The 26,400-nt window shown below is 39.6% G+C and overlaps 1 protein-coding gene across 2 annotated transcripts in view; it reads left to right on the top strand.

Moving 5' to 3' along the window:
- The window catches only part of GALC (galactosylceramidase), a 38,582-nt gene extending 34,553 nt beyond the window's left edge, over positions 1 to 4,029 (top strand). For both annotated transcript variants that reach the window (XM_048070367.2, XM_013177123.3), the window contains exon 17: positions 1,485 to 4,029. In XM_048070367.2, coding sequence (XP_047926324.2) covers positions 1,485 to 1,628 — 144 coding nt within the window. In that variant the 3' untranslated portion in view covers positions 1,629 to 4,029. The remainder of the gene's footprint in view (positions 1 to 1,484) is intronic.
- The last annotated feature ends 22,371 nt before the right edge of the window (positions 4,030 to 26,400 follow it).

Here is a 26,400-nt window from a genome sequence, read left to right as displayed (position 1 = left end):
ATCCTCTTTGAGTGCCAAGTCCTCATACGTGGTGCCTCCTAAGGACTTGGAACTGGGGAACTTGGTTGAGCGGCTATTCTTCTTTCCTGTACTGAGGAAGCATAGGTATTATGTTACAGTAAAAATGGTCTGCAGTTGATTAGAAGCCTGTCTAAAGTACATTTTTTTTGTTTTGTGTGTGTGTTTTTACCTTTTTGATCATAGTTACTTGGTGAGAAAATTGGTATCAAACTTTATTTAAAATATACCTGTGCAATTAGCTGGAATTGACATTGCTGCAAGTAACTCAAAGGCTCTAAGCTCCTCTGCTGAGTGCCTAATTCCCTTGCCTAACATAACCTTCACATCTGCATGTGGCCTGAAATAATGAGGAAACGTAAATCCTAGTTGAGGATATCTTGTACAGAAACAAACTGTCTTTGAAATTCTGTGTTAAGTCTTTCTGTCATGCTAAAATGTCAGTGAGTGTTAGAAGCTTTTTTTCCTCCTTTCATTCTTTTGTACTGGGAGACAAAGGGATGCTCTTATCTGAGACATTCATTGAAGTAGAAGTAATTTAGTTTTGTTTTTGTACACCCACATTTATGACAGTGACTGCTATTTGTAAAATGGACTAAGATGCTTACTAACCTGAATGTGGTACTAAAGATGAGCATAAGTAATTTAAAGCACAAAACAATGACGTTTGTTAATCTTAAAATTACGATGCTACAGACTTTGATCTGCACTGTTAAAATATTTTGTGCTAAATACGCCTTTGCAATAACAGAATTGTAGAGGTCTCATACTGATAGTGTGAGAGCGCTCTCATTGCTTTTTAGAAAGTATTCTTTGGTTTTACCTGTGTCTGTAATTGTCCTTCAGATTAAGAAATACAGGTAAAATAGAATGCTTTTTTTTTTCTAACTACAAGTTAGTGGAGAATATTGGCAAGTTAAAATTTAACTGTTCCTGAAACTGTTCTTAATTGTAATGGTAATGTACTTGAAAGTTCTCTAGTTCCTCCTCTCAACTTAATGACTAAAATGCATCATTCTTTTCTTTTGACTTTTTGCCTAATTGTACAGAGTCAATGCCAGGTATATTATATCCACAAAAGAACTGCTTTGTAGTTCCAGGTAGCTCTAGCTTTGCTAAACCCCTCAAAACAGCTCGTTGTTTTGAGGGAGTGTGACACTGACACATGAAGAAAACCAGTGTACCTTTGAGATTCTGCGGTGAGTTTGCAAGCTGCGAGTTGGGGAAAGATGAACCTTCTATCTATGAACTGTAAAGGCATTAGATGTGTTTCACAGAGCTGATAGGCATTGTATGGTTCTGTGTGATTATTTAGAAGTACCTCTGCATGGAAAATGTGTGAAATGGAGTTGAAAGTTCACTTGACACCTTTCAGGCTTGTCTCATCTCCCTTACAGGTTGTCTCAGTGTCAATACATTTGATTGCTGGATTTTACAAAGCCAACTTTCTTTCCATTTTTTGACAGGGCGCTTCTGCCTCAGGGCTGTTAAATGGTTATCCACTCTGGGAGAATGTCACCATTTCTAAACCAAGTAACGGATGGGCTGCTATTGGAACTCGCTCATTTGAGTTTGCTCAGTTTGACAACTTTCATGTTGAAGCTAGCTGAGGTGGCTTTTGCATTTGGAGAATGCAGCTCTCATCTTTCTTTGAAGAAGAGACAGCTCAAACTTTGGGGACAACACTGTGATTGATCTGATGGAAAAGAACCTGAATCCTCATCCTGTTATTTGTTAAAGGTTTACTTGACTAGTTATAAACATGACTAACTTTATCCCCTGGTTGTTACGGGATTTTTGTTCTTAGATTTCCGGGGGTGAACTTTAGTTCAAGGTAACAATGAAAACAATTTTGTTGTGGATTTAAATCCTTTGAATAACAAGATCTTAACTTTCCAGCTCATTTTAAGATAACTTTGGAAGTTCATATAAGATAAAGGCCTTTCAAGCTGCATTTTTAACACTAACATGATTGTGTCCATTCCTTTCACTCTCGAAGAATTAAATGCCAGTGGCACCATACTGTTGTAGGTTTATCATTTTCAGATTTCATTTAGATGAAGAATGTAATTTTTCTATGCTAAGAAAAAAGATGTTTTGCCTGTGTTTCTGCTACAGTCTGAGGCTAGACATTACAATAAATACTCCAAATGTATTTTATTACTTCTTCCAACTTAGAGTGCCAGCCTTGAAATATATCGTGTTTTCAGTGGAAGGGAAATGTGCCTTACAAACTGAACAGGCAATGCAGGATATGCCTTATTTCTCAACTACCTCCTTTTTCCAATGAAAGGATTGAAATGGATTAAAAGATACTGTAATTTGCAGTTCATTATTGAAAGCTTTGTGTTTTTGTTTGCCTGGCACAAAGAATAAAAATCCAGAGTCCTGGATGCTGGCATTCCATGTCAGGTCATATATGGAAAAATGTCTTTTTGTTCCTAGAAGGTTTGACATCCATCTCTCATTTGTGATGATCTAAAGCTTAGAGCAGAAAATAATTGAAGTATAACAATATGTTATGGAGTTGATTATATTATTCTAGCACAGAGGAAGTATGGATACTATCATGTACTTGCATAAAAGGAAACCGGGGGGAAAGAAGTCCTTGCCCTTAAGTCTTTGCAACCTGTTCATAAGGTAAGTGACAGCAGGTGGATGCAGACAGAATTGCGTAGTGTGTCAGACAGTGGTGTTGACATGAGTGTCTGTTTTTAAACTTCCAGGCATCAGGGAGTAAGATTCTGAAGGATCAGAAATTCAGTCTGAAAGGAGGGACTCTTTTTCTGATGTTTCACTTTTTTTCCAAGTTACTGTGATACAAAAAAAAAAAAAAATCATTGTCACTGTAGTGAGCTAGTGAATGGAATTTTCATCAACTGGCTTGTGAAGTTTTCTCTTCGTCATTTAGAATGAAAATCTCTGTTGCCATAACAAAACATGCCTCCTGTGTCTGTGCTTTTCACATTCACATCTTACTTAATTGGCAAGCAAGTACTTCTGCAAACGTGATAGGACACTAATATCTGTATGAGGCCATCTGTAGCAGGCAGTATCTTTGAGAATCTTCGAGATTCTTTGAGAAACAGATTTGCAGTATACTTCAATTTATGCTGAATGTTATTCGGATCTGCTTTATTTTGAAGGCTGATTCCAGTAAGCATTGACTTCGGTCTTCAAAGCTGTCACCTAATATAGAGTTAATGCAGAGGGTCTTGAAATTTCATCTCTAGTAAGTGGAGATGAGAATTTTTATTTTTGTAAGAATTATACTGATACCGTTATCAATTGGTTATGAATCATTCATACATGCAGATTTCATACGTGCAAGTAACCTTGAACAATGGTCTAAAGCACTGAACTTTAAAATTCTTGTAGAAGGCTTCCAAATATTAACTGTTTCTTTAACTGGGTTAAAAAATAAAAGGCAGTTTTCTACTTCAGTTGCATTCTGATGGTTGAAGTGTGGATGCAAATCTGTTCATTATTTGCTTGATTTAAGAGGGGATGTCACTGGGAACTGTAGATGTGAAGGAATCTAACTTGAGGTCCTCATATTCAAATAATAATGAATACAGGAGAAAAAGTTATCGGAATAAACTTGTTTTAGTTGTGTGGGCTGCAAGCAATGTTTGTATAAGATTAGCAATGATGAAGTTATTCCAAAGGAGTTGTCCATTTTTTTAGTACCTTTTAATGCACTAGTGTAATAAACTACTGTTGTTATATTGTGTACTAAACACAGTGTATTTTATCACTGGAAATGTTGATTATTTTTTCTAATCTTAATTTATTAATGTTAGAGGATTAAACTGTTACGAACAGAGTAAGTGATTTAATGGTGATATAATGTTATTCATCCGTACGTCTGTAATTCTTCACCCTTCAGCAGGCTGTAATATGCTTGGTAATAACAAGCTGTCAGGTCTTTCATTGAGGGGTAGATTTATGTTGTTGATTATAAATACTAATCATTCCAAATGGACAAATAAAGCACTTAAAAACCCTTTATTTGTGCAGAATGCTTCTGTAAATGGGTCTTGGTATCCTCCAGTAAGAAAGCGGACAGGTTTTTTCTTTGTAATTCCTGGTAAAGATGCTTGGCATTAGGTTAATTCGGTTGGAACAGTTTTTCTGATACTGAATAGCCAAACAGTGCTCATTAACAAATAACCTCAAAATCCATATACATCAGGACTTACTTATAGTGCTCAATATACACTTTCTTATGTCTGTTTTGTGGGTTTTTCTGTTTTTTTTTATTTTTATTTAGTTAAGGGAATTAAAATGTATTTAAGGGCCGTTCATGCAAAACTCCTGAGTACTAAGGCATTGTGAACTTCAGCCGGAAGTCTCTTTATAGGTATAGAAGTAGACAGTGCTGTGCAGGTATATTTTAAAGTTTAAATGAGGCTTCTTTACCTTGAGTTTTCTTTTTAATTTAGCTTCAATTTCTACTCTGTGCTTTCCCCACCCCTCCACTCCCTTTAACTTAAGGGTTCAACTTTAAAAGGGGAGGACAATTCCGTTGAGCTAGTCATGTTTTCCAGGCAATCATGCCAGTAGATATGAATTGCTCTGGAAATACTGTCTTCCAATAGCTAGTGTTAGTAACAAGTGTGCAATCTCTCCTGTAGGAAAACCTAATTGCAGGCTACAACAACAACAACCTAATTGCAGTTACACAACACTGCATCAAAATTGATTCTGTCTCTTACTTTCTGCCATGCAACTTTGAGGTTACCTGCTATGAACAATGTTTGTGGGATTTTCTGCAAAACAGGGCTCCTTTCCTTTAAAATTATGGGGAAACTCTAAGCTACTGATGAAGATTTGTTTTGCAGCATCATTCTGTTTTCACTGTATCAACAGTAAATTTCTCATTCAAAACATGGAGTGGTAGGGGAAATAAACAACCAAACTTGTTATACAAATTAATCTGATATTTATTTTTTTCGGATGTCCTGGACATCTTGTTTTCTGTCCTTTTTGCTCCTCCTTTACCCTCCTACAGCCCTATTTGGTAATATGCAAGCCACTGCACTCACTCTTCTAAAATCTCTCTTGCTTCTGAGACGACTCATTTAAAAAATAAAAAATAAAAATAGGTTGCACACACTTACTGGGAGTAGATCTGAAGCTGACAGTGTCAATTTCATGGAATCATTTAGGCTCGAAAAGACCTCTGAGATAAAGTCCAATTGTTAATCCTGCACTGCCAAGTCTACCACTAAGCCATGTTCCTAAGCACCACATCTACATGACTTTTGAATACTTCCAGGGATGGTGACTCAGCCACTTCCCTAGGCAGGCTCTTCTAATGCTTCACAACCCTTTCAGGAAGAAATTTTTCTTAATATCCAACCTAAACCTCTGCTGGTGCAACTTGAGGCCATTTCCTCGTGTTCTGTTGCATGGGAGAAGAGACAGACTCCCATCCCACTACAACCTCCTTTGAGGCCAAATTAAAAAATAAATAAATTAATCTGCATAATCTGCAGTTGGTGGGTGATGGGGAAACTTCCTGATATGCATTTAAAAAAAAAAAAAGCACAAAAAAGAAGGTAACTACAACTAATTTAGCATATGGTGCAGCAGTGTTCCCGAACTTTTACCACATGCCGAAATGCTTCGCTGTGGTTTTCATAGTGACTAAGACAAACAACAGTAAAGATGACTTTTTATCTTCAAGGAACTATATTTGGATGAGGTTAGAAACGGGTAAAGAACCTGAACACCAATTTTGGCAGGGGACAAAGTAACTTTGCAATTAGTGCATTAAACCTGTCCTCTACTTCTTTTGTACACCACAGGCTAAACTTAGACATATCTCTGCGAAGTGCTGACAAAAGTAACCTACAAAAGCATTACAGTGGTGAAATTTAGTTTTTTTAAACACCTTGGTATTCAGTGTAAGTAGCTGGGTGTTAAAACTTCACTTAAGATCAGGAACGGTCATTTTTGTTTTACTGTGCTCATGGATGCATCTCAAGCTGCAGAACTGTACCACAGGATGTCTTGGTGCAACACAAACTCCAGGGCTTGCAGGAGAAAATACAAATCCAGTACACCAGACTAATGTGGTGCAGCCTTAGTCTGGGAACCTTTGGACTAAGATGGAGAAATTACCACCAAAATGATTATTTTGAAGAAACCAAACTCTGCATGTGTTTCTAAATAGCAAGAGGAAAAGCAAAGTCCAGGTTTAGTTTGACTTTCTTTGTTCAGTTCCTGCTGGGAAGTACAGTTAGCTTCCTTGCTGCTTCTCATTTAAAAAAAAAAAAAAAAACACAAAAAACGAAACAAAAGAACATACACACAAAAGTTAAATACCTATAGAAACTCAAATACTTTATTGCTGCTAAAAAAGAAAAATGCAAATCTTGTTAGATACTAATACTGCTACCATTTTCTGAGAACACTAGGTCTTACAACTTTTTTTTTTTTTTTTTTTTTTTTTTTTTTGCGTTAAGAGCTCTTACTTTATGGCCAGAAAAGGTTAAATGAAGTAAAAATTGGCAACAGGTTATGCTGATGAAATGGGCGTCTGTAATTGTGAATCCTGGATGGATTCAGAAGGTCTATTCCTCCTTCAGGATGCAGAAGGTCTATTTTCTCTGTTAGCATAACAGCAGAGCTGTAAGAAAGGCGTGTTTTGCTTTTACTGCAGTGTTCCTTCCAAGGTGTTGGGAGGCTTCATGTGCGTCAACTGTTCTGAGATCTCTCAGGAGCAGCTATATAGCCTCATAGCTTGGTTATACAGAGTTACTTGAGTCATTTGGAAGAGTATGCAACAATGACAAACAGCAAATCCTATTAATGATGTCCATATTCTCTTCTAATGTGATTGCTCTTGTAGTGGGAGCAATAAATGGTAGTGTTTACTGCAAGAGATCAGGCAGGTTTTGTGCTGAGCTGAGGTGCACAATAACGTCTCCGCACAGAGATCTATAAAGCTGCGTTGGGTTGCACAATGTCTTTGGCATAAGCTTCCTATTTCCTGTTCGGTCCAAGATTGCCACTTAATGGTTCAACTTTAGGTTTTTCTTGCTGCTCAGCTGATATTTTATCCTAAAAACTGTTTTGCCAGCATTATAGGGAATTCACTCAGTACAGCAGGGCAAGTCCCTTTCAGGAGGAGGGCTCTGAGAAGGCCTTGTTGATCTGCTCTCCAAATAATATTTCTCCCTACTGCACGTATTTGGGCCTTCCTTTGAGTGCTGAGACAAAAGGGTGTGAGATCGCCCATTTCTTTTCTGTTGGTGGTTATTTTGCTATTGACTTTGAACAAACATTCATTTTCTGTTCTGCGTAAGGGGTAGAGGGAGACTAGCTTTTCTTCCCAATTCATGGTAAAAGCAAGGTTGATACTGCAAAATGTGCCCAACATTTATTGTGTTGCTGGTGAGCTGGGAATGGTAGATGACTGGTTCTTCCATCTTTGTGCTTCTCAACCTCCTAGAAGTCAGGCAAGATTTTTGCTTTTCTTCTACAGTTGCGTATTAGAGTGTTAATAGTCTGAAGGATTTTCTTTCCTTTTGGTCCATGTTTCTGTTTATCATTCCTTTTTTTTTTTTATGACCAATATGTTCACACACACCCTCCCCGCCAAGCCTGATGCAGAAAGGGTGTTGGTTTTCTTTTATTACATCAAAACCTGATTACAGCTTTGGATTTGGATTCCACTAAAGTATGAGCTGACTATAAATGTGATGATGGTTATCTTCTTCCCTGTGAGGTTTCAGCCTTGCATTGTCTAACTGGAATGACTTTCTCTCCCTATGCCTGCTTGTTTCAAAAGATTATGGACCACATCACATCACAGTTCTTTAATCCTGCAAGGAGCTCAGTACTGTGTAAATATTACCAGTGCCCTCTAGTGCAAACAGCAGCGAAATAGTTTTTGCATGCCCTACGGTTCTGGCAATCTGGAGATCTCCTAAATAAGGAATTATTTAGCTCTATTTCAGCTGGGGCAGTGCTCTGAGAGCAGAATATCATGAATTTTATCTATGAAGCTGTATTAAATTTTCAATATACGGTTTTGTTTTTAAGTGATTCTGGAGCACTGTGTACAGTCCCAGACAGTCCTGGATTTTTTAATAATATTTTTTAAACTTACTAGCACTTAGAATGAGTGGTGGATGGAAATCTGGAGCATTCCAGTCAAAGGATACCAAACTCAACTGCTGTTCAAAGTGCCTGTGCAACCCAGTATGAATATGGGCACTTTGAGGATCTAATCAGCATGTCTTGGCTAATGTAGTGTATGTATTTATTGCTAACATGGTGTGTCCTGCATTCACTTCATGCCCCAGTTTCCTTAGTAGAAAATTGGTACAATTGGGGGATATAGTGGCACAAAGCATTCTTGCTTAATAGAACTGAAATGCAGCTGCTGCGTTAACTGCCGTCCTACAAAGAATAAATGTGTTACGAGGGAAATGAACTGATTAAAAGCTCAGTGTCTCCTCCTATTGAAAGTGTAACCCATAAAGTGGCAGTGCAGGCCTCTCTCTGAGAGCAAACCACTGGGCTGATGTGCCTCTACTTGGCTGTTGTCTGCTCTGCATTACTGATGGTGAGGGACTGGGTATGGTTCCTTATTTCCCTTCAAATCTGTCACTGAAGATGCTACTTTATTACTATTATTAATGTCAGAGAGCTGCAGTGGTTGGGACACTGATCATGCTCTACTTCTATAATAATCATACAATGGGTCCTTTCACAGTTTTGGAAGGGTATTCCATTGATACCATGTGCCATCACTATGTTGGTGTCATGGGTTTCCTTGTCCAACAGCCTCACAGTAGGGAAAAGCAGACAGAAATGATGGAATTGGTGAGCAGAAGCATAGACACAGCACCCACAGCTGCACTGCCTGCAAGGATTCTTCCAGAGAGGATATGGCAACGTGCTGTGCTTCACAGACTGTTTGGCCTAGTAGACCCAGTAGAATGGAGACGAGTAGGATAGGTTGGAAAAGGCCACATTCAACATAGAAATACACAAGGATTGATGCAAAGCATCCATAGTTTCTGCATGCCTATCATGACTTAACAAGGTAGGAGGAGTTGTGTTAATGTATCTGTAAAAAAAAACAGGCTCCATAAAATGCCCTCACAAATACAGGTCCTCAAGTGCTCTCCCCCTTTTCATGGAGAAAATCGATGTAATTCTTACCCAGCAAAAGAGCAGAATCATATGAGGAAAACTAAAGGCATAGTCTACTTTATGCATCTGTGCTCACCTATTTTTAATGTGTTCCTGAAGTTAATGAACACTGTTCACATTGTTGCTTAACTATAGCTACTCCTTTTCCTCCTGAGACCTAATTCCCTGTGGAAAAGTCTCTGAGTCCTAACCAAAACCATATAAACAGCAATGCTATTCTAGTTCATTGAGTGTTGCTGACAAGATTGGAAAACACCACACAGCCAAGACAGTCAGAAGAGCGAGTTCATACTTCAGGCTACAAGAAAAAAAAAAGAAAAAAAAAAGAAAAAAAAAAGAAAAAAAAAGAAACCTCATTACAGCAAGTCTGATCTGTACTCAGAAAAATCTATAGCGGCATCACAAAGATTGGTTTCCAAATGAAAAATTGAGGTTTGACATGAACCTTAGACTTTTTATCTTTTGTGACAAGTTCGTGGAGAGAGTACCTTGCGTTTTGTGCCGGAGGCACTAGATGGCAGTGTAAGTATAAGGAAGAAAAGAGCTGTCTTGCTGGGTTCAGGGCCAGCCTCTCTGAGCCATGAAAACGCAGAACGAAGGCAGCTTTATTCGAGAAGAAAGATAACGTTGAGACTGTGGATGGCCTGTGCACAAAATCCATGGCATCCCTTACAAGGAATACTAATTCGTCTTTTAATAATTTTGCATCTGCTCTAAGCAGATTAACCTATAAAAAACAAATGCTTTGTAAAGCATCTATTACCTTACAGTGGTTTGTATGGATCAAAATCATTAAAACAGGAAAAAGCCCCAAATGTCCCATTGCTGCCAGTAACATAGCTTTTGTGTGCGTCTCAGTAATCTTTTAACTTGTGTGTTCATGTTTTGAAAGGACCTGCATTGGTTATTTTTAGTGCACAGTGAGTTTGCACTTCTCCCATGATTAAGCTGTTATAGCTCATATACTGAAAGGATTTTACATGCCAAACCCTGATTTTGGAGGGTATCCCCAGGAACCTGCACCCATGTACTGTTGTGTGCAGCTTTAGGTACCCAACTGGGGCTGTACAGGAAAGCTGCATGTGGGCACAGATGGGATCACAGCACTAAACAACAGACAAGATGTGCCAATGGATGAGAATGGCATTTAAAGAGCTTTCTACAGCATACAGCTGTAAGATTGCTATTTCCTGTCAATTTGAGGTTTCCTGAAGTGTGGAGCTCATATCTTCTGCTTTAATTTTAAAATATCAAATCAATAGACAGCTGCAGAAACACTTTGAGAGGAAAAAGAGAAGCACGTTTGCACAGGCTGAGAAATTGTCCTTGAAGAAGGCAGTTCTTAGTTCGAAGTAGTCTGTAGACAAGGAAATGCAGAGGCCCTGCAAGCTTGTGTGAAGGGAGGATACAAAGAGCAGGATGGAAACTAGAACTGGCTGACTTTGGGGTGATCAAGAAACTTATAAAATCAAAGGGTCAACAGTGTGAATGCAGAAAGGGAGGATGGGTTTTGCTATTACCAAGTATCTCAGAACAGCATAATCAGAAATACGGGAGAGGTAAATGAGCAGTGATTACTGGGAAAGCAATTCACTCCCTCATGCCAGGTTTTCAAAAGCTTTATGTGCCTAGGTTAATAGCCAGAAATGTGCTTTCACTCGAGACTTCCTGAGGTAATGTCCTTCCCTGTCCCTCAAAGGCACATGTCCGTGGCCACATTTGTGGCCACTCAACACTGAACCCAAGTGTGGGCCGTGTTGGCCCAGGTCCACTGGTAACACCTTGCTCAGGAAATCCTTGGCTGTGGGATCAGGGTTTCTCTCTGTGCCCTTTGCATTGCCCCGGGAGAGGCCTACCCAGACAGAGGCCCAGGAAACAGAAGCAGTTTGTGGAATTTAAAACCACGGTACAAGATTCTGACATGGAAAAGTATCACTTTGTCTTGCTCCCTGGAAGGCAAAATGAAAAATGTTTCTGATTTTGGTGGAGATTACAGCAATACCCAGAGGACATGCAAAACTGAAGTGGGGGCTGTTCTTCAGGCCTGCTTTTATGTAAGTCATCCATGAGGTTTGCTTTTCTAAAGGGTTATGTGTTGTTTGTGTGGCAGGCAGAAGACAAGAGGTTGGGAACTTGGTGCTTATTTGTCTTAAGTGGCTCTTACGACCAGCATTTCATATGAGTTTCTGTGGAGGAGGAAGATAATGTTTTCTGTGGGAGTGTCATGCCCCTCTGCCTAATGAAAGAGATAGCTGTCTTTGAAGAACAACAGAAATTTGGCTTAGTGGTTTATGACCTTAATATTGCCTGTGTATTTCTTGTCTTTTTTTCTTGATGAAATTCCTCTGAGTGTTATTGGTTAATTTTATAGCTCCTTAGATGCTCTGTGCAGTCTTGAGTCGTGGCTCTTTTCCTTGTTGTTTGCTCTGACAGAATGTGATCTTCAGAAGGATTTCAGGTTTTCATTTTGCCTTTCCTTAGTATAATTTTAGCTTCTTTTGCAACCTTTCCATGAGGTGTTAAGAGACCAAAATATGATCATTAAACCTTGATAGGCTTTCCTTTTCTCTCACAATACTTTGAAATCATGGTGCTTACCAAAAAAATGCACTAAGGTAAATGTAAAGAATGTACAAGATAGTGGAAGAGACATCCCAAGGTATCATACAGCCTGTAGAGGACAGTGGTTATTTACAAGTGTCTCTGGAGCAGCTGAGTTATGTGGCCCTGTCTCAGCCAGTAAAATAACAGGATGCTGCTAGTGTTGACTGTGTTTTGTGTGGATGCAGCTTGGAAGCATGTTAGCAATGTTTTGAATCATTTTGAGACATTCCTTCTGGATTATTTGGTGGGGGAATTTACTTAAAACAGAGCTTTTAGCTCCTGAGAGAGAAGAGCCTGGATGATCTGCTGTTGTAAATCCACTCTTCCCAGTCACTGGCAAGCTCTGCTGTTTCTGGTTTTTCCCTTCTTAATGACAAACCACCTGTTTGGCCCCAGTGCTCCGGTGCTGGTGGGCGATTGGGCTGCTTCATGGTGTAATATATAGCGCAGAGCAGTAAAGTTAATAACGAGGAGTTCTATTAACAGAACTGAGCTATAATTCAATGCCTCAGGGAGCCATACATAACGCTCGGCAGAGCACAGTCTTCTCCTGAGAGCTTTATGTGGAAAATACCACATCAAACGGAGCGCTCGTGCCAGTGTCCAGAAATAAGAGAATAAGGCAGGGTGCCTGGGAATAGCTAATTGAGGAGCAAACTTCCATTATTTAAAAAAAGAAGGTTTAAGTGAGTGAATGGACCTAACTCCCAGAGAAAGTGAAAGCAGGGAATTTGGGTGACCTTCAGATGGAGCTCTGGGTAGTTAGCCCTTCAGCAGGTCAGATTAGTGAGTATTTCTGGTTAAGGCTTCATTTGTGCAGTCTGTCCTTATTATTCTCTTCTTGAAAAGACAGGAAGGCTACTCAGATGGTTAAGTTTAGGAGGTAGAACTTCACCTTCAGACCTAGAGAATAAAATACTACCACCTTAATCTGCTACTGGCTTTTACTACTGCTGATACTCCTGTGGAGTCATAGGCCAAACAAAAAAGTGTCAGCCCCTTGGTAAAGTTCTGTTATGGGAGATAAGAACTCCCTATGTAACTGAAATTGGGATGTTTGTGAATTACTGAAGAATTATCCAGTCTTGACACCAGTCCTGGAGTCAAGATTTGTAGTCTTTTGCCACTGATGTGAGCTTTTGGTATCTGATTTCCTGTCTGTAAAATCTTATGCCAGTGAGATTACTCCATTTTTCTAGTCTTGCAATCCATTCATAAAAATGCTGCCACACATGAAAAAGTATGGTTATCATTCTGACAAGAAATGCAAGAATTTCATACCCTTAAAAATTGCCCTTTAAAATTACACACACATTCCTCCTGCCCTTTAAAATAATAGTTTGCAAGATAGAAAGTCAGCATCATGTAATGGAGTTTACCCTGGAGAACTAGAATATTAAAACTTGGATTGTAGTTAGGAAATGGCAATCCAACAACTGAGAAATGAAAGATCAGTCGCTATGCACGCAAAAATGGTTTGAGCCTAGCTCTGGACTTGCTTTTATTACAGTCAAGGAGTAGTGGCCAAGATGTAAGAGGCATTTATCTGTTGTGCAGAGTATGGCTAAATACATAACTTTATTTGGATAAATGCAATGATACGGCATCTTCTTCATATTTCATTTGTTCAGCTTTTTTGTAACTGTCTTGGAAAAATGGAATCCCATCCTGTGCCAAAAGATCATTCTTTGGTGTGGGAAACAAATTAATCTTGGAAAATTCTGAGGAAAAATTTCACTTGGAGAGAACAACGACAACATGGTTTTGATTTCTTCCTAGATTCTCTAAAGGCAGACAGTTTTCTGGAAAAAATGAGACAGCTGAGGAAATCAAAATCAGCTTTTCACATACAAATAATGGCACTTAAAAATGATGGCACAAACACCTGGTGGTATAGCAAAGGAATAATGATGTTTTCCTTGTGATCTGTTCAAAATTACTTTTAAAACAGCAGAGAAAAACCCACCAGTTTGGCAACTTTCAAAGCCATCTCATTGCTGTAGCATCCTCTTGACCACAGCACAAGGTATCTGTCACCTGTGCATCTGGCTGGAATGGGAGAGGAAAGGAGAGCAAGGTGGTGACACTTTTCTTCATGGTTATGAAGAAAAAGAATTTATCATCTGCAGCAAAATTGTAGCTTTGCTCACTTCTTTCTTTTAGCTTCTAATGATCATACACAGATCAGGATTTTAACTCTAGGGGAATGCAGACTGGAAGGCAACACTAGATCTATTATGTTCACAAAAAATGTGCAAAAGAGAGATAAGAGGTCTAATACCTTTCCTGGATTTGTTGCTTGATGAACATAAGACCTTCAGAAGAAGAGTCTTTTCCAGTATTGTCCCTTCTTGAATCCACTTCATCTGGCAAGTTTCCCTGTCTTGGGTTCAACCAAAAGCAGCAAAACAGATAACTTCAAGGCTTGACTTCAGTGCTTTCTATGCATATTTCACAGACTTTCCTACAGATGATTTTAAAAATATATATTATCATTCCAGAGCTTATCAGGATTTTTCAGGTAAAGGACAGAAGAGTTCAGAATGCAGAACAACACACAGTCTGGCAGCCAGGTCGATGGTTCTGGATTTGAAAAAATGAAAAAGATTCAGACCCTTGTTCTCTCTGATTTAGTCCTGAAAATGAAGCTGGTAGTCTGTTTTTCTCTGATGTTGAAGTTATTTGCTATTTTGTGTGTGTGTGATACATGAGGGTTCACTTGATTCAGACTCATCTTATGGTGGTTTACAATAGCTGTCAGATGAGTTATGCTATGTGAGCTGAGCCATTGTAAAAACATATGTATGTTCTTAGCTTGCAACAAATTTTAGTAATTTAATGAGGCTTAAGACAGCTCCAGCAAAGAGAAGACACACTATTAAAAACTGTAAATCAAGCTCTGCAAACATGATAGCTGAATTGGAGTTTGAGCTATTCTATTGTCTCTACATTCTGCTTCTTTCCTTTATATACACAAACATATAAAGTATTTGCATTTATAGTTTTGCAGTTCAGTGTGTTCCTTACAGCCACAATACATTTGAACCTAACAGCACAGATTTTATGGTGTTCACAGCATTTGACCACATATCAACAATTACACTATTCCTGCTTCATGTAATCCTCATCCATATGTTTCTTCCTGTCCAAACTGATTATCTTCATAGACCACATTTCAAAGCATCTTGTAGAAAGAGTAAACATCTGAATAATGATAAAATTCATTTGCCATTTGCCACTGCCAGTTTGGTGGGTGTAAATGAAGAAAAGAAAGTAGGTATGTTGGGAGAGGTAAAATTCTTTTTCCTGTTTCTGCACTGAATTATTCTAGTACTATCTATATCCCCATACAGAGGACAAAGGTGAAATCTCAGCAAAGGCACTGTGACATGAGAAGTCATCTTGAACTGTGCTGAGTGCTAAATTCTAGATTCCTTTATGGACTACCAACGTTAAACACTGATTATAGCTCAGTCTGACAGGTTAGACTTAACTGATGAGTTTTGTAGATAAAAGATTGATACATATGTCATCTCTGATCTGGCTCAGTACCTGTTTCTTCTCCTTACAATTTCAGCTTCTTGTATTCTCTGTGTTTCAGACTATAAGCACACAAAGTCCTGATTTTTGCCTTTCTACTACATTAGACAGCACCGCTTCAAATTCCAGAGGCCTGTTTTTCATATTCCATGAGCCTCTAGGAAGTCAATAAATGCCAAAGAAATGTTGGTTTATTTATGTGTTTATTAGGTCTATGCTACGTTTCTGGGGAGGCCTTGTGGCATTTGGTCATCACATCCTTAGAAGATATAACACAAGGTATCAGCACCGTAAATATATCAAAAGAATTTCAACATTCCCACAGTACTATAAATTTGTATTGTTTTTGAGACATCAGTGTGTTGAAAAAGTACTTCCCTCCTAGCCATTTCCTTTGCCAAATGATTTGCTCAGCTTTTTTTTTCTTTTTCTTTCTTTCTTTTTTTTTTTTTTAAAGGATCCATAAGCAAATGTTTATTGCAAGAAGGATCCAGGCTGAATTTAGACTATGTGTATTTCACACAGTCATTTTTCTCTGAATCAATTGCAGGTTGTGAGTGCTCTCTCATAACGTATGCACAGAACAGAATCTCATCAGGTTGGTACTTAAGCATCAATACCTTATGGCAGGATTCAGGTAAAGATTTATGACTGTAACATTGGTGATAGCGCCTTTCTAGTCTCACAGTTGGTGTCCTGTAATGAATTCTACTCCTTCTGATACTGTTTGACCAGGCATATTTTGTCACTCAGCTTTGTGTAGTTAAGAGTACGGTCAGCACCATCTACCCCGCTGTGCTTCAATGAATTGGTGCAGACAGCCTCTCTCTTTTTAATCTGGATGTCCCACCCTTGGATGTGACAAGCACCCTATTGTCATGCCCTGCTGCGATCTCTCTGGAAGACATGCAGCCACAACAGTCTTTGAAATAAAAGTTATTTGTAGAGACTGGAGAACTCCACCCTGGTGTCAGGGAGGGGGCAAGGGGCTCCACTCTCACCCTGCCCCCTTGTCCTGATCCTCATAACTTGAGTGTGCCCTTTGTTTTGACTGTGGGCTGTATTTTAGATTTCAACTGAATTTGGTTTATAGGTTGTCTTTCAATCCACATAAGAAAGGCAGTTTCTCTGTGTTAGTGACTTTAGTTACGGTATAGTGTGGTAAATGGAATGTAAAGACAGATCCTACAGCTTGCATGTCTGTTTTCATGGTCTGCACTAAACTTTCAGATTAAAGTGTCACAAGGACTGTGAAGAAACAGAGATATGTGGTATATTTAAAATAAAAAGCCACTCTCCACAGCTTTGCAATGAAAAGAAAGATATGAATCATGCATAGCACGTTTGTGCAGAGGACTTCAGAAGTTTAGTGAAGGACATTGTTGACTAATTCTTTTCCTTTAATCAGAAGCTAATACATGATTGTTAGTATCCAGGCAAGGAAGACGGCTTTCTAAGTCTTATCTGCATTCAGTAAAATCCCTGAAATGCAGCCTATCCTCCATAAAGGCAAAAATAGTTGTGCTAATGCCTGGACTCAAACTGGTTGTTCATGGGCACTCAAATACTTCAAAAACATTGTGCTTAGATTACTGAGGCCTGTCTTCTGAAATCCAGCATCTGTTGTGGTGTGATGGTTAAAGCTGGTAAACTGAAAATACTTATTTAATGAATTCTAATTGCTACTCTTCATGACTAATCTGTCAATAGGCCCTATTTTCTCTATGCATTTGTTCATCGATCTGTTTACGTGAACAGCTTTCGTTATTTACAAATTATTCTCTGACTGTTGTTCTCCTTCTGGAATGTATTGACAGCTGAGTGGACAAGATGTTACTCTTGATCAGATAATCAATGACCAAATCATTTATGCCTAACAAGAGGTGCATCAAAGGCCTTTCAAAATGGTTGCATGGACATTACAGGGCATTGGCATTCGTAGTGGCATGTTTATTTTTCATAATCACTTGGGAGCACAACTACATCATTTGTGTCGACTTGTCAAAGTAATAGGAAAAATTAGCATCATGCTAGAAATAAATACATATCCAGTAATGCTTTATTGCCCTTTTGCGTTATTTTTAATGCTTCTAGGCAGGTGTTGGTTGCTTTGGAGGCCAGATAGGCGCAGAAGAACAGATTGCCTGGATGATTCTATAATAATACATAACGTTGTAAGTAATATCTAGGGCAGGGAATTAGCAGTTACATCTAAGATATTAGATTTAGGTAGGTCCACAGCTTGGTGGCTTTGCTCACTTAGATGCAAATACATTCACCCGAGTGTGGATAAATTCTTATTACTCTTTTAATACATGAATTTAACACTAAGCACAAGAATTCTTAGGTGAATTATTTGTATTTTTTATTACTGTAGATAATAAATAAAATGACTGACAATGTCATAGGGGTACTGTTTTACTGAGTATGAAGATGCAATGTTATAGGATCTGCAAGGGGGAGATAGTTTTTGGCAACACAGGTCTGCAGTCAACTGGGAAAGGAGTTTATTACTGACAGAATTTTTATTATGCTGGCTGTAAGTTTATTAAGCACTATACTGCATATTTTCTGTCAGCATATTGTATCATTTGCTGAGCCATATAATAATATTGCTTTGAACTTCTACAGTGTCTTCCATTTCTACAGCTTCCTAAAAAGTTATACCCACGTTAATTGTCACAGTACCTCAGAGCAGCAAAGAAATACTCTCATCCTGTTGGGATAATCATTATTACTTTTAGCAGTCAAAGTGAAGTGAAATGAAAGGCTCAAAATCAAGCTGAAAGTTTATGTCAGGTGCTGGGGTTAGCACATTTGTGATCCTGTGTTTTTGCTCTTACAGTGACAAGTCTCAAAGCGGCTGGTCTTGCCCATGGACTTCCTGCATGACAGCGGTCCAGTTTTTAAGTCCCTTTTGCCTCATTTCTTCAGATATGACTGTATTTCCTGCTTCTAGTCTTTGTCTTGCCTTCTATATGAACAAATTCTTTGGGGCAGAATGTTTTTTGGCGTGTGCTTTGTTCAGTGAAAGCATCTGGATTTTTGGGCCGCTGTGTTAATGAACCCCCCAAGCCCTCCCAAACCATTACTGCAGTGTTTACAACGCAGTGCAGGCCGCCTGCTGGCCACAACTTGGACAGGAAAACTCCAAGAGAAACCCAGGATACTGCAATCCACTGAGCTGGCTATTTCAGCAAACTGTGACTCTTCTGCATAGCACATGTACCAGCTGAAGCTACAGAGTGATCCTTCTGAAGCACAGCAACAGCTCACCCATTTCCGCATGAAACAATCTCGCCTGCTTCTCGTGGGGCAGGTGAATGAGCGTAGGGAAAGAAAAACTCCCCCGGAGCAGCCCTCTTATCCTGTTGCCATAGCAGCTGTGGCCACAGCAGCAGGGGAGGTTTCTGCAGAACAGCACTAGGTCTTTCCACTCCAGAGCTGTAGGCCTGTCAGACTCTGCCTTGACTCTCCCGCACCAGTGTCCCGGCTCCCTGCCTGGGAAGCATGAATACAGCCGAGGGCTCTCAGCCTCATTGCCTGCCTCTCTCAGGTAAGCACTTCTGCTGCCTGCAGAGCCTTCTACTCCTGCTACAGAGACAAGAAATAAAAGAGGATTAGTATCTGACTTCTGTTCTGTTTACCATAGGATTCTTTAAACCACCACCCCCCGCTCATGCTGTAGACATAAATCCCAGAAAGCATGTATTCCGTTCTTCCTTCATCTGAAACCTTTCAGCCTTCGTAATGGGCTTACAGCTGTAAAGATGTCAGCGGGACCAGTTGTATGCAGGCCCAATTTGCTCTGAGCAGGTCAGCGGGGGACCATCTTATAAGAGGGTCACTGACACCATTGTGTCTATTATTTAGTCAGGACTGCAAGGGTGACCTGCAGACTCAGATTTCTCCTATTTTTTCTATCTTTATCTAAGGGCAAAAGCAATCCAAAAGATTTTTATGGAGAGAGAAAAAAGATTTTTTTTCCCTCAGTTTCTTTCCACCTCTGTCAATGTGGGCAAATGTTAAGATTAGGTTAGCTGGTTCGGCTGCAGACTTCCTTGGAGTGTTAAGGAAGTGATGAGCAGGGCTCCTCCTAATTGGAAAGGTCCTCTAATGAAGAGTCCTTCATTTTCAGGATGTTGACTTCCAAGATACTTTCTTAAAAACTGTTGTTGACCCCCCTTTTACATGAATGGAGTGGCCAGCAGCTGCTGGCCTGCTGTGTGATTATCAGTGTCACGAGGAAACCTTGAGCAATTTGGAAAATTAGGTAACATTCGATCCCTGAGCTATTAGTAGGACTAATCAGAAAGATAAGTTGATTACTCACAACTCAAGTTGACTAGAGGAAGAATTGTGGGGTGAACAGCACCTCCAAATCAGACCACGTGAAGCTGTAGCACTTGTATTGTATCAGACTGATGCGTTTTTCTTTCTTCTACTTTAACTTGCCTATCCTACATCTCTCTCTCTCTCTCTCTCTCTCTCTCTCTTTCTTTTTCCTAAAGAGGACTATTTGAAATAGCTTTCGCTTTTGATAGGCCTTCTAAAAATAGTGCATATTTCTAATACCACTACAGTAGAGAGAGGGAAAAGGCACTGGGACCTACTGTTTACCCAACAAAACAAAGAACAGAAGCAAATCCCAGTTAACAGTTGTGCTTTTATAAAAGGCAGAATTCAGAGCCCTGGCAAAGGGGGAAATACCCTTAGCAGATCATTGGTGAAATAAGTCAGTGAAGGAGACTGAAGTGAGCCTTGAGGGTGAAACACCTACACTGATGAGAAATAGGTTAAGTAATGCTCTGCTTTTCAATTATTTTAGAGCTGTAGGTGCTGAAGCCTGCTCATTAGCTGAGGCTGTAAAATGCCACATTTATTTTGTCATTATTCTTTCAAATATTTGCCTGATGGGCTTGTGAGATGTTTAGCTCTCTCTGCCTGAAATTCCCACTGGTTCTACCAAAGGAGGCTTCTCTGCCTGACTCCATACTCAGAAATGTCAAATCCTCACTTGTTATCTCTACCTCTGTCAAAACAGCACTTGGTACTAACCTTTATTGGCCTAATCCGTGTGAAGAGAAACATCATGTCCTACTCACCATTCTGCTGACCATCAAAACCGAGCTGACTCTGTAGGTCCCTTTCTAGTGAGCCCTGCGGGTCAGTCTGTCCTAGTGTCTTACTCCTCACGGAACTCTCCAGCCACCTGGGGCTGTTATCTCACTCAGTTCTCCTTCACAAAATGAGCATGTGGCAGCCTGGCTTTAGTTCAGGGCCTGAGACACTCTTTTATTAATCAAGCAGTAACTCTATTTGCCTTAGGACTTAACCTAAATTAATCTCCCTCTTCCAGATCTTTTCTTAGCCCAACCATCCTTGAACCATCACATTTTACTTTGTTAGTGGTGGGCATCAGGACTTCTTGTACTTGGGGAACTCCAGACAACAGTAAGTCACTTTACCAGTCTTTTACAAGTGAAGGTCCTTTGGTATCAGCAGGTTGTTTTGCGGGGCTCATACTTGATTCAGCTCTTGAGATGTAATGATATGACTGTTGTTGCTTTCTGTAAGTGCTCCCTTCAATTTTCTAAGAGCTTCCACCCAAATGAAAATGACAACGTTTCCATAACAACCTGACGGATGTGTTAACTTGCTATACAGCTTATGTGTATTGTACCTTCAGTATATTTCCAGTTCTATTAAAAACAGAAAATAATTTTAATAGCCAAGGTGCATTTTTCTTCCTGCTGATATTTTCACCTATTGAGTGGGTTGTGAATTAGCTGAATATTATCCTTCAGCCTTTAACAGTTGCCTTCTATTTGTGAGATAATAACTAACTGGATTCAGACAAGTCCATGAGGTATGAAACAAATGGATTTAAACATTGCAGTGTCCCCGACATCTGTCACCTGATATTTTTCCTGGTCTGATCATTATCTAATTCAGTAACAAAGAAATGGTCAGAGCTGTTGTGTATGGCTACTCGTGAATGTAATTTTGCATTTCATTTTTGGCATGTCTTATATATCTCATGGCAATGGATATATGCATTTCACTCCTGTGATTTTGGATTTTTATTTTTTTGTTTCCTTGTGTTTGAAATCACTTCCAGTGCTTTTTGCAAAATGTGCTATGCAGCAATGCAATGCATTTTCCTAGTTTATTTTGGAGGTTCAATCTTTGTCTTTCCTTTGCTTCTGGTATCAGACAGTCTGTTTAGAATTGTGTTGGGGCAGTATGAAGGAATTGGAAGAGTGATAAAGAAGTACATTGGCAGATGATTAGTAATTTACTAGGAATAAAGAATGTAATTCAGTTGAGAATATCAACTAAAAATTAACTTCTCTTCAGGGATTAACATGGAGAGCTTTTCTAATGTGTGTGCTTGTACATGCTCACAGCGAATTATTATTGCTAAATATAAAGAGAGGAGTAAAGCACTGGGGAGAAAACACAGGATTCCCCTGAATCCTCTGGATCTTTGCAAATATAAACAAGCTTGTAGGACAGATATTGCATACCACAAGAGGTGTCTGGAGATGTCTGTTTTTGATAGTTACAGTGCGTGCAATGCTTTCCTTGCAGAAGCTGTGTTAGTATGCAGGGCAAAATGTATAGCTGGTTTCACTCATCTCGCCTCTGTGCTCTGAGCCAGGCAGTGCCTTCTGAAGAAAGGTTATGAACAGAGGAGGTGGTGACAGACTTACAAGGATCTAAATGTATCTTCAGGGAGACCTGTATGCCAAGTCTGTGCCACTTTGGGGTCAGACAGTGGGCTCCTTTATTTCCGGAGTGATGAGCCCACACATTGGACCATGCAGACATCATGTGCTTAGGGGGTTGTTTCTTCTTGCAGATATATCTTCTATAATCTGTCTAAACTGTGGGTACTGTTTGTCCTGTCATTTGGCTCTAAGACAAGTATTTCACAGGTTTGTTTCTTTTAAGAGTCCTCATGTCTCACTGCTTCAGATGAATGATTTTATAGAATAGTTCAAGAAACAACTCCAGAGAGGTTTTTAATGTATTGCAATACCTATTCATAGTGGAAACAATTCCTGCCCCTTTAACTTGCAGTCCAAGAAGCAACTTTATTTATTTATTTATTTATTTATTGAGAATTGTTCTCTTTCTTCAATTTGCAGATGTGGTCATTCCATCTACTGACTACAAATAGTATTTTTCCAGAGAAATTTGTGTTTCTAGTTGAAGTGGAGAGCAACGGGAATAATCAACAGCCTAAAGAAACATAGGCTGTGAGAAAAAAAAACACAATATATGACTGTTTGATCTTCTGATACATATATGCCTGCTGCAAGAGGAAGGCAAAAAATGCATTTTCCATGCCCATGACACAAGTAGTAATAGCTTTAAGCTGCAATTCTGATTTCAGTTCACTCCAAGGCTAGTGAACCACTTGCATAAATGGCTTAGGAAGATGGTAGGGTCACAGGAGGTCTCTGTTACTGCAGGTGTTGAAGTTAAGCTGGATAGATGTCCTTCAGGGACTGTAACTGGTCGGGCTGCATTGCTTGGAAGAGGGGTTGGAAGAGGCCCTTGCAAGGTCACTGCAGCAGAATGGTTCTGAGACTCTGTATTCATGCAGGTTTAATTTAACTAAATTTTACTCAGCCAAAAAATCACCACCCTGGACATAACATTTTAGGATAAATATTTTCCAGAATAGGATTGAGAGAGGGAATTGATGTTTTTCTGTGCTAACAGAAATGTATTTAACTTTTTTTGTTGTTGTTTTGTTAGAAAACTATGCATTTTTCCATGATTTAAGGAACAGCACTCAACATTTGATACCAGAAGAAAGCCCTTTTCTCAGGTGTGTAGCTTTTCTTGTTCCAGAAAGAAACAGAAATCCCAGACTCTCCAAAGTTGCCATCTCTCTGAGCATGCTCCATTGCCTTGCATTTCTTTTACACAACAGATCAGTCACCTATTTGCTTTTCTCATAAAATGTGCTATGCAGTGTGATTTCCCCCCTGAACTCCTTGTGACTCTCCACAAGCAGCAGTGCTGTGGGGCAACTCTCTGATTTAAATGCAGATGGGGCAAAAATCTGTTGTGTGTTGGGCAGGGAGCCTGGCAGCAGAGTTAGGGACAGGCTGGGGAAGGACCTTGGCTCCAGGAATGAAGGAAGAGACTGATACAGGAGAGGGCCAAATGTCAAGCTTTCACATAAAATCACAGTTGAGTTGTGCCTTTTTTCTGAGAGCCTGACTTCACCATCTTCCTCCTTCCTTCTTCATGACCTCGCTGATACGCATCATACGGGCTGACCATGACGTGTGTAGCGCCTTTCCATGGTCTCTAACAGGTCAGAAAACAGTTGGGTTATCTGCTCTGATAGCTAGTAATACAAATGTTATCTCCGAGTAAGGGAAACTTTAGGCTTATTTTTAATCTGTTGGACATCCTGCTTGGAAAGAGGATTAATTTTTCAGCTGCAGGAAAACCATGAAAAGGAAATCTTTTGTTGCTGCTTGACTGATTTTTATACTTACAAATGGAAACAATCAATCGAAGTTACCAGCCCAGAAATGTCTATCTTCAGTTTTTCCCATGTGAAAAATTCCCAGCCTAGAATGAGATCAACTTTATGGGGAAGCTGAACTAGAATTCAGATGTTCGCACTAATAAGGTGGTATTTCTTCGTAGACCCCATCACTGTCACAGTGTGTTGGAAAGGCAGAAACTGAATATTACTGTTAGGAAGTTTCTTTCTACTTCTTACAGCTTCCAAGATTTGTAATCAGAGCAGTCTGGATAATACTGATATCAATTTAGATTTTTGAGTGTGACAGAGTGAAGGAGTGAAGAGTATGTGTTGTTTCATGTAGTCATGTTTGCCAGTCCTGCAGTCATAATTTTGATTTTTTTTTTTTTTCCTACAGTAATCAGTTAAAAAGGTGGAATTAATGTTGGGTGTCTATTTAATGTTCCTACTTGGCCTCCTTCACTTTTATCTGGGAACATGATGTGGCACAAAAAAAAAAAAAAAGGTATGAAGGAAGGGGAGCCAATAAGTAATGCCATACCCTAAAATACAGTATCTTCCATAACAATTAGTCTGTCTGCTTAGTATGGAAAATACCCTCTTATACTGCTTTTTCCTCATAATAATGATACAGGTGCAGGTAGGTCTTCCTTGGCTGGGACTATTGCTCCCATTATATTTCCTCTCCACACCATTCCCTGGATCTATCCCACATGGCTCACATTCCTGCATGTCTGGCACTTGGGTGTGTGTCTGCTGCTCTCTCTCATCTCAGCCAAAGGGCTGGGGGGACGGGGATGTCTGTTCTAAATTATCATTTCTTCTGCTTTATCCTTGATCTAAAAAGGAGGCTGTATTTGTTCAGATGCCAACAGGAACTTTTCCAGATGGGGAGGAATACCCAGACAGACTTTATAGCAGAAGGAACTAGATTGGTGTCTTAGCTCCTTTGTCACGTGGAACATACTCAAATTTTTGAATTCACTGTTAGTCCTCAGTAACTTTGTCTGATCTTGTTATACAGATGATGCAGCTCACCAAACTGTGTTCACTATTGTTTTTATGCTAGAAGTAACCAAAAGCTTAGTGCAGTCTGGTAGCCTGGCTGAGAGGTCAGGCTCCAGTCTTGACTGAAGCAGATCAAAAGCCTGTATACAGGAAGGGGGGAAAGCAAATACACATTCAGCATCCATATGATCATTATAATCAGGTTTCCAGGTTTTGCATGTGGATGATAAAGGATTTAAAGCTTAGTCCAGAAGGATCCTGGGAGAAGGAACACTTCAATTATGTACAAAATAGTGTCCTTGCAGCAGCCCTATAGCTTCTAGTACTTCTGCCTTCTTGCTCTAACCTGCTTCTGTTTGGAGGGAAATGGCTCATTCTTTGGTTCCAATGGTAAATGAAGCTGATGAATGAAACCTGGATGTGGTTAGCTGAAATTAGTACCCAGTAAAAAAAAGATCTGCACAAACAACTGTTTACTGCTGTTTATACTCATGCAGCACACCAAAAAATAAATTTTGGGAATTCCTTTGTGAACAGACAAACCTGCCACAAACCTAATCTAGAATCTGTGCCAGGACTGGTAATTTTTTCAAGATTTACAATAGTTTGGTTATCTTCTGTTTCATCTTTTCCCAATTTGCATTTGCACTTACTTCACACTGATGCAGAAAGCACCACCCTGTTGCAGGTGGAGGGAATTCTGCAATTTTCATCCTGAGCAGAGGCAGTGAAAAGGAGAAGTCTCATAACAGTGCCTCTTCCCTGGAGAGCGAGAAATTGCCTCAAAGTTCCAAGACTGGCATGAGCAGCTGCATGTACTTGCTCTAAGCACCATCCTGAGCAAAAAGAAGGTCCTGCAAAGAATTGCTCTGTTGCTTTAGTTAAGGTGAGGAGGACTAAAGATGCTTTCACCAGAGGCTGGGTGGTTCTTTTCAGGTGCAGCTCTAGATAGTGAAGAAATGTGTGTCTCTGCTTGTTGGAGAGTTTCAGGAGGTTTTGTGACACCAAGGCAAAGTACTTTCTGAAAAGAAAACATTAGCAGGGATGGGGTCAAAGGACTCTGCCTGTGACACTTTTCAGAATGTATCTTTCTACTGTCCTAGAGCAGACAAGCCTGCATTGATGGGTAATGTATGAGAAACAGCACCTTGTCTCTACACCATTGTTACCTTCCCACGTGCTTCACTTAAATGGTAAAGCAACCAATTATCAAATCCAGCCTCACAAAACACTGACAATCCCCCCAGAGATATGCAAAGAAAGAGAATCTCTGTTTCTTTGCAGTCCTGCCTACAGTAGCCTTAGGGGAATATGTTTCAGTATTTGGTTTTGTCCTTTTCTATCAGTATAACAGTTCTTGGCCATTTTGTTTTTGGATGCACTGGGTCCATGTGAGAATGAACTCTCTGTACTGTTGTAGGCATTCTCTGACTACAAATGTTCCTCATGCATGTTTTCAGTCATGTCCAGAGTTGGAATGGTTTCTTTGTGTACATTTTTTAAAAAGCAACTTCAATCAAATAAATACAAAGATGGGC

This window comes from Anser cygnoides, chromosome 5 (genome assembly GCF_040182565.1).
Source record: "Anser cygnoides isolate HZ-2024a breed goose chromosome 5, Taihu_goose_T2T_genome, whole genome shotgun sequence".
Taxonomy (NCBI): domain Eukaryota; kingdom Metazoa; phylum Chordata; class Aves; order Anseriformes; family Anatidae; genus Anser; species Anser cygnoides.
This window is presented reverse-complemented; position numbering and strand designations above follow the sequence as displayed.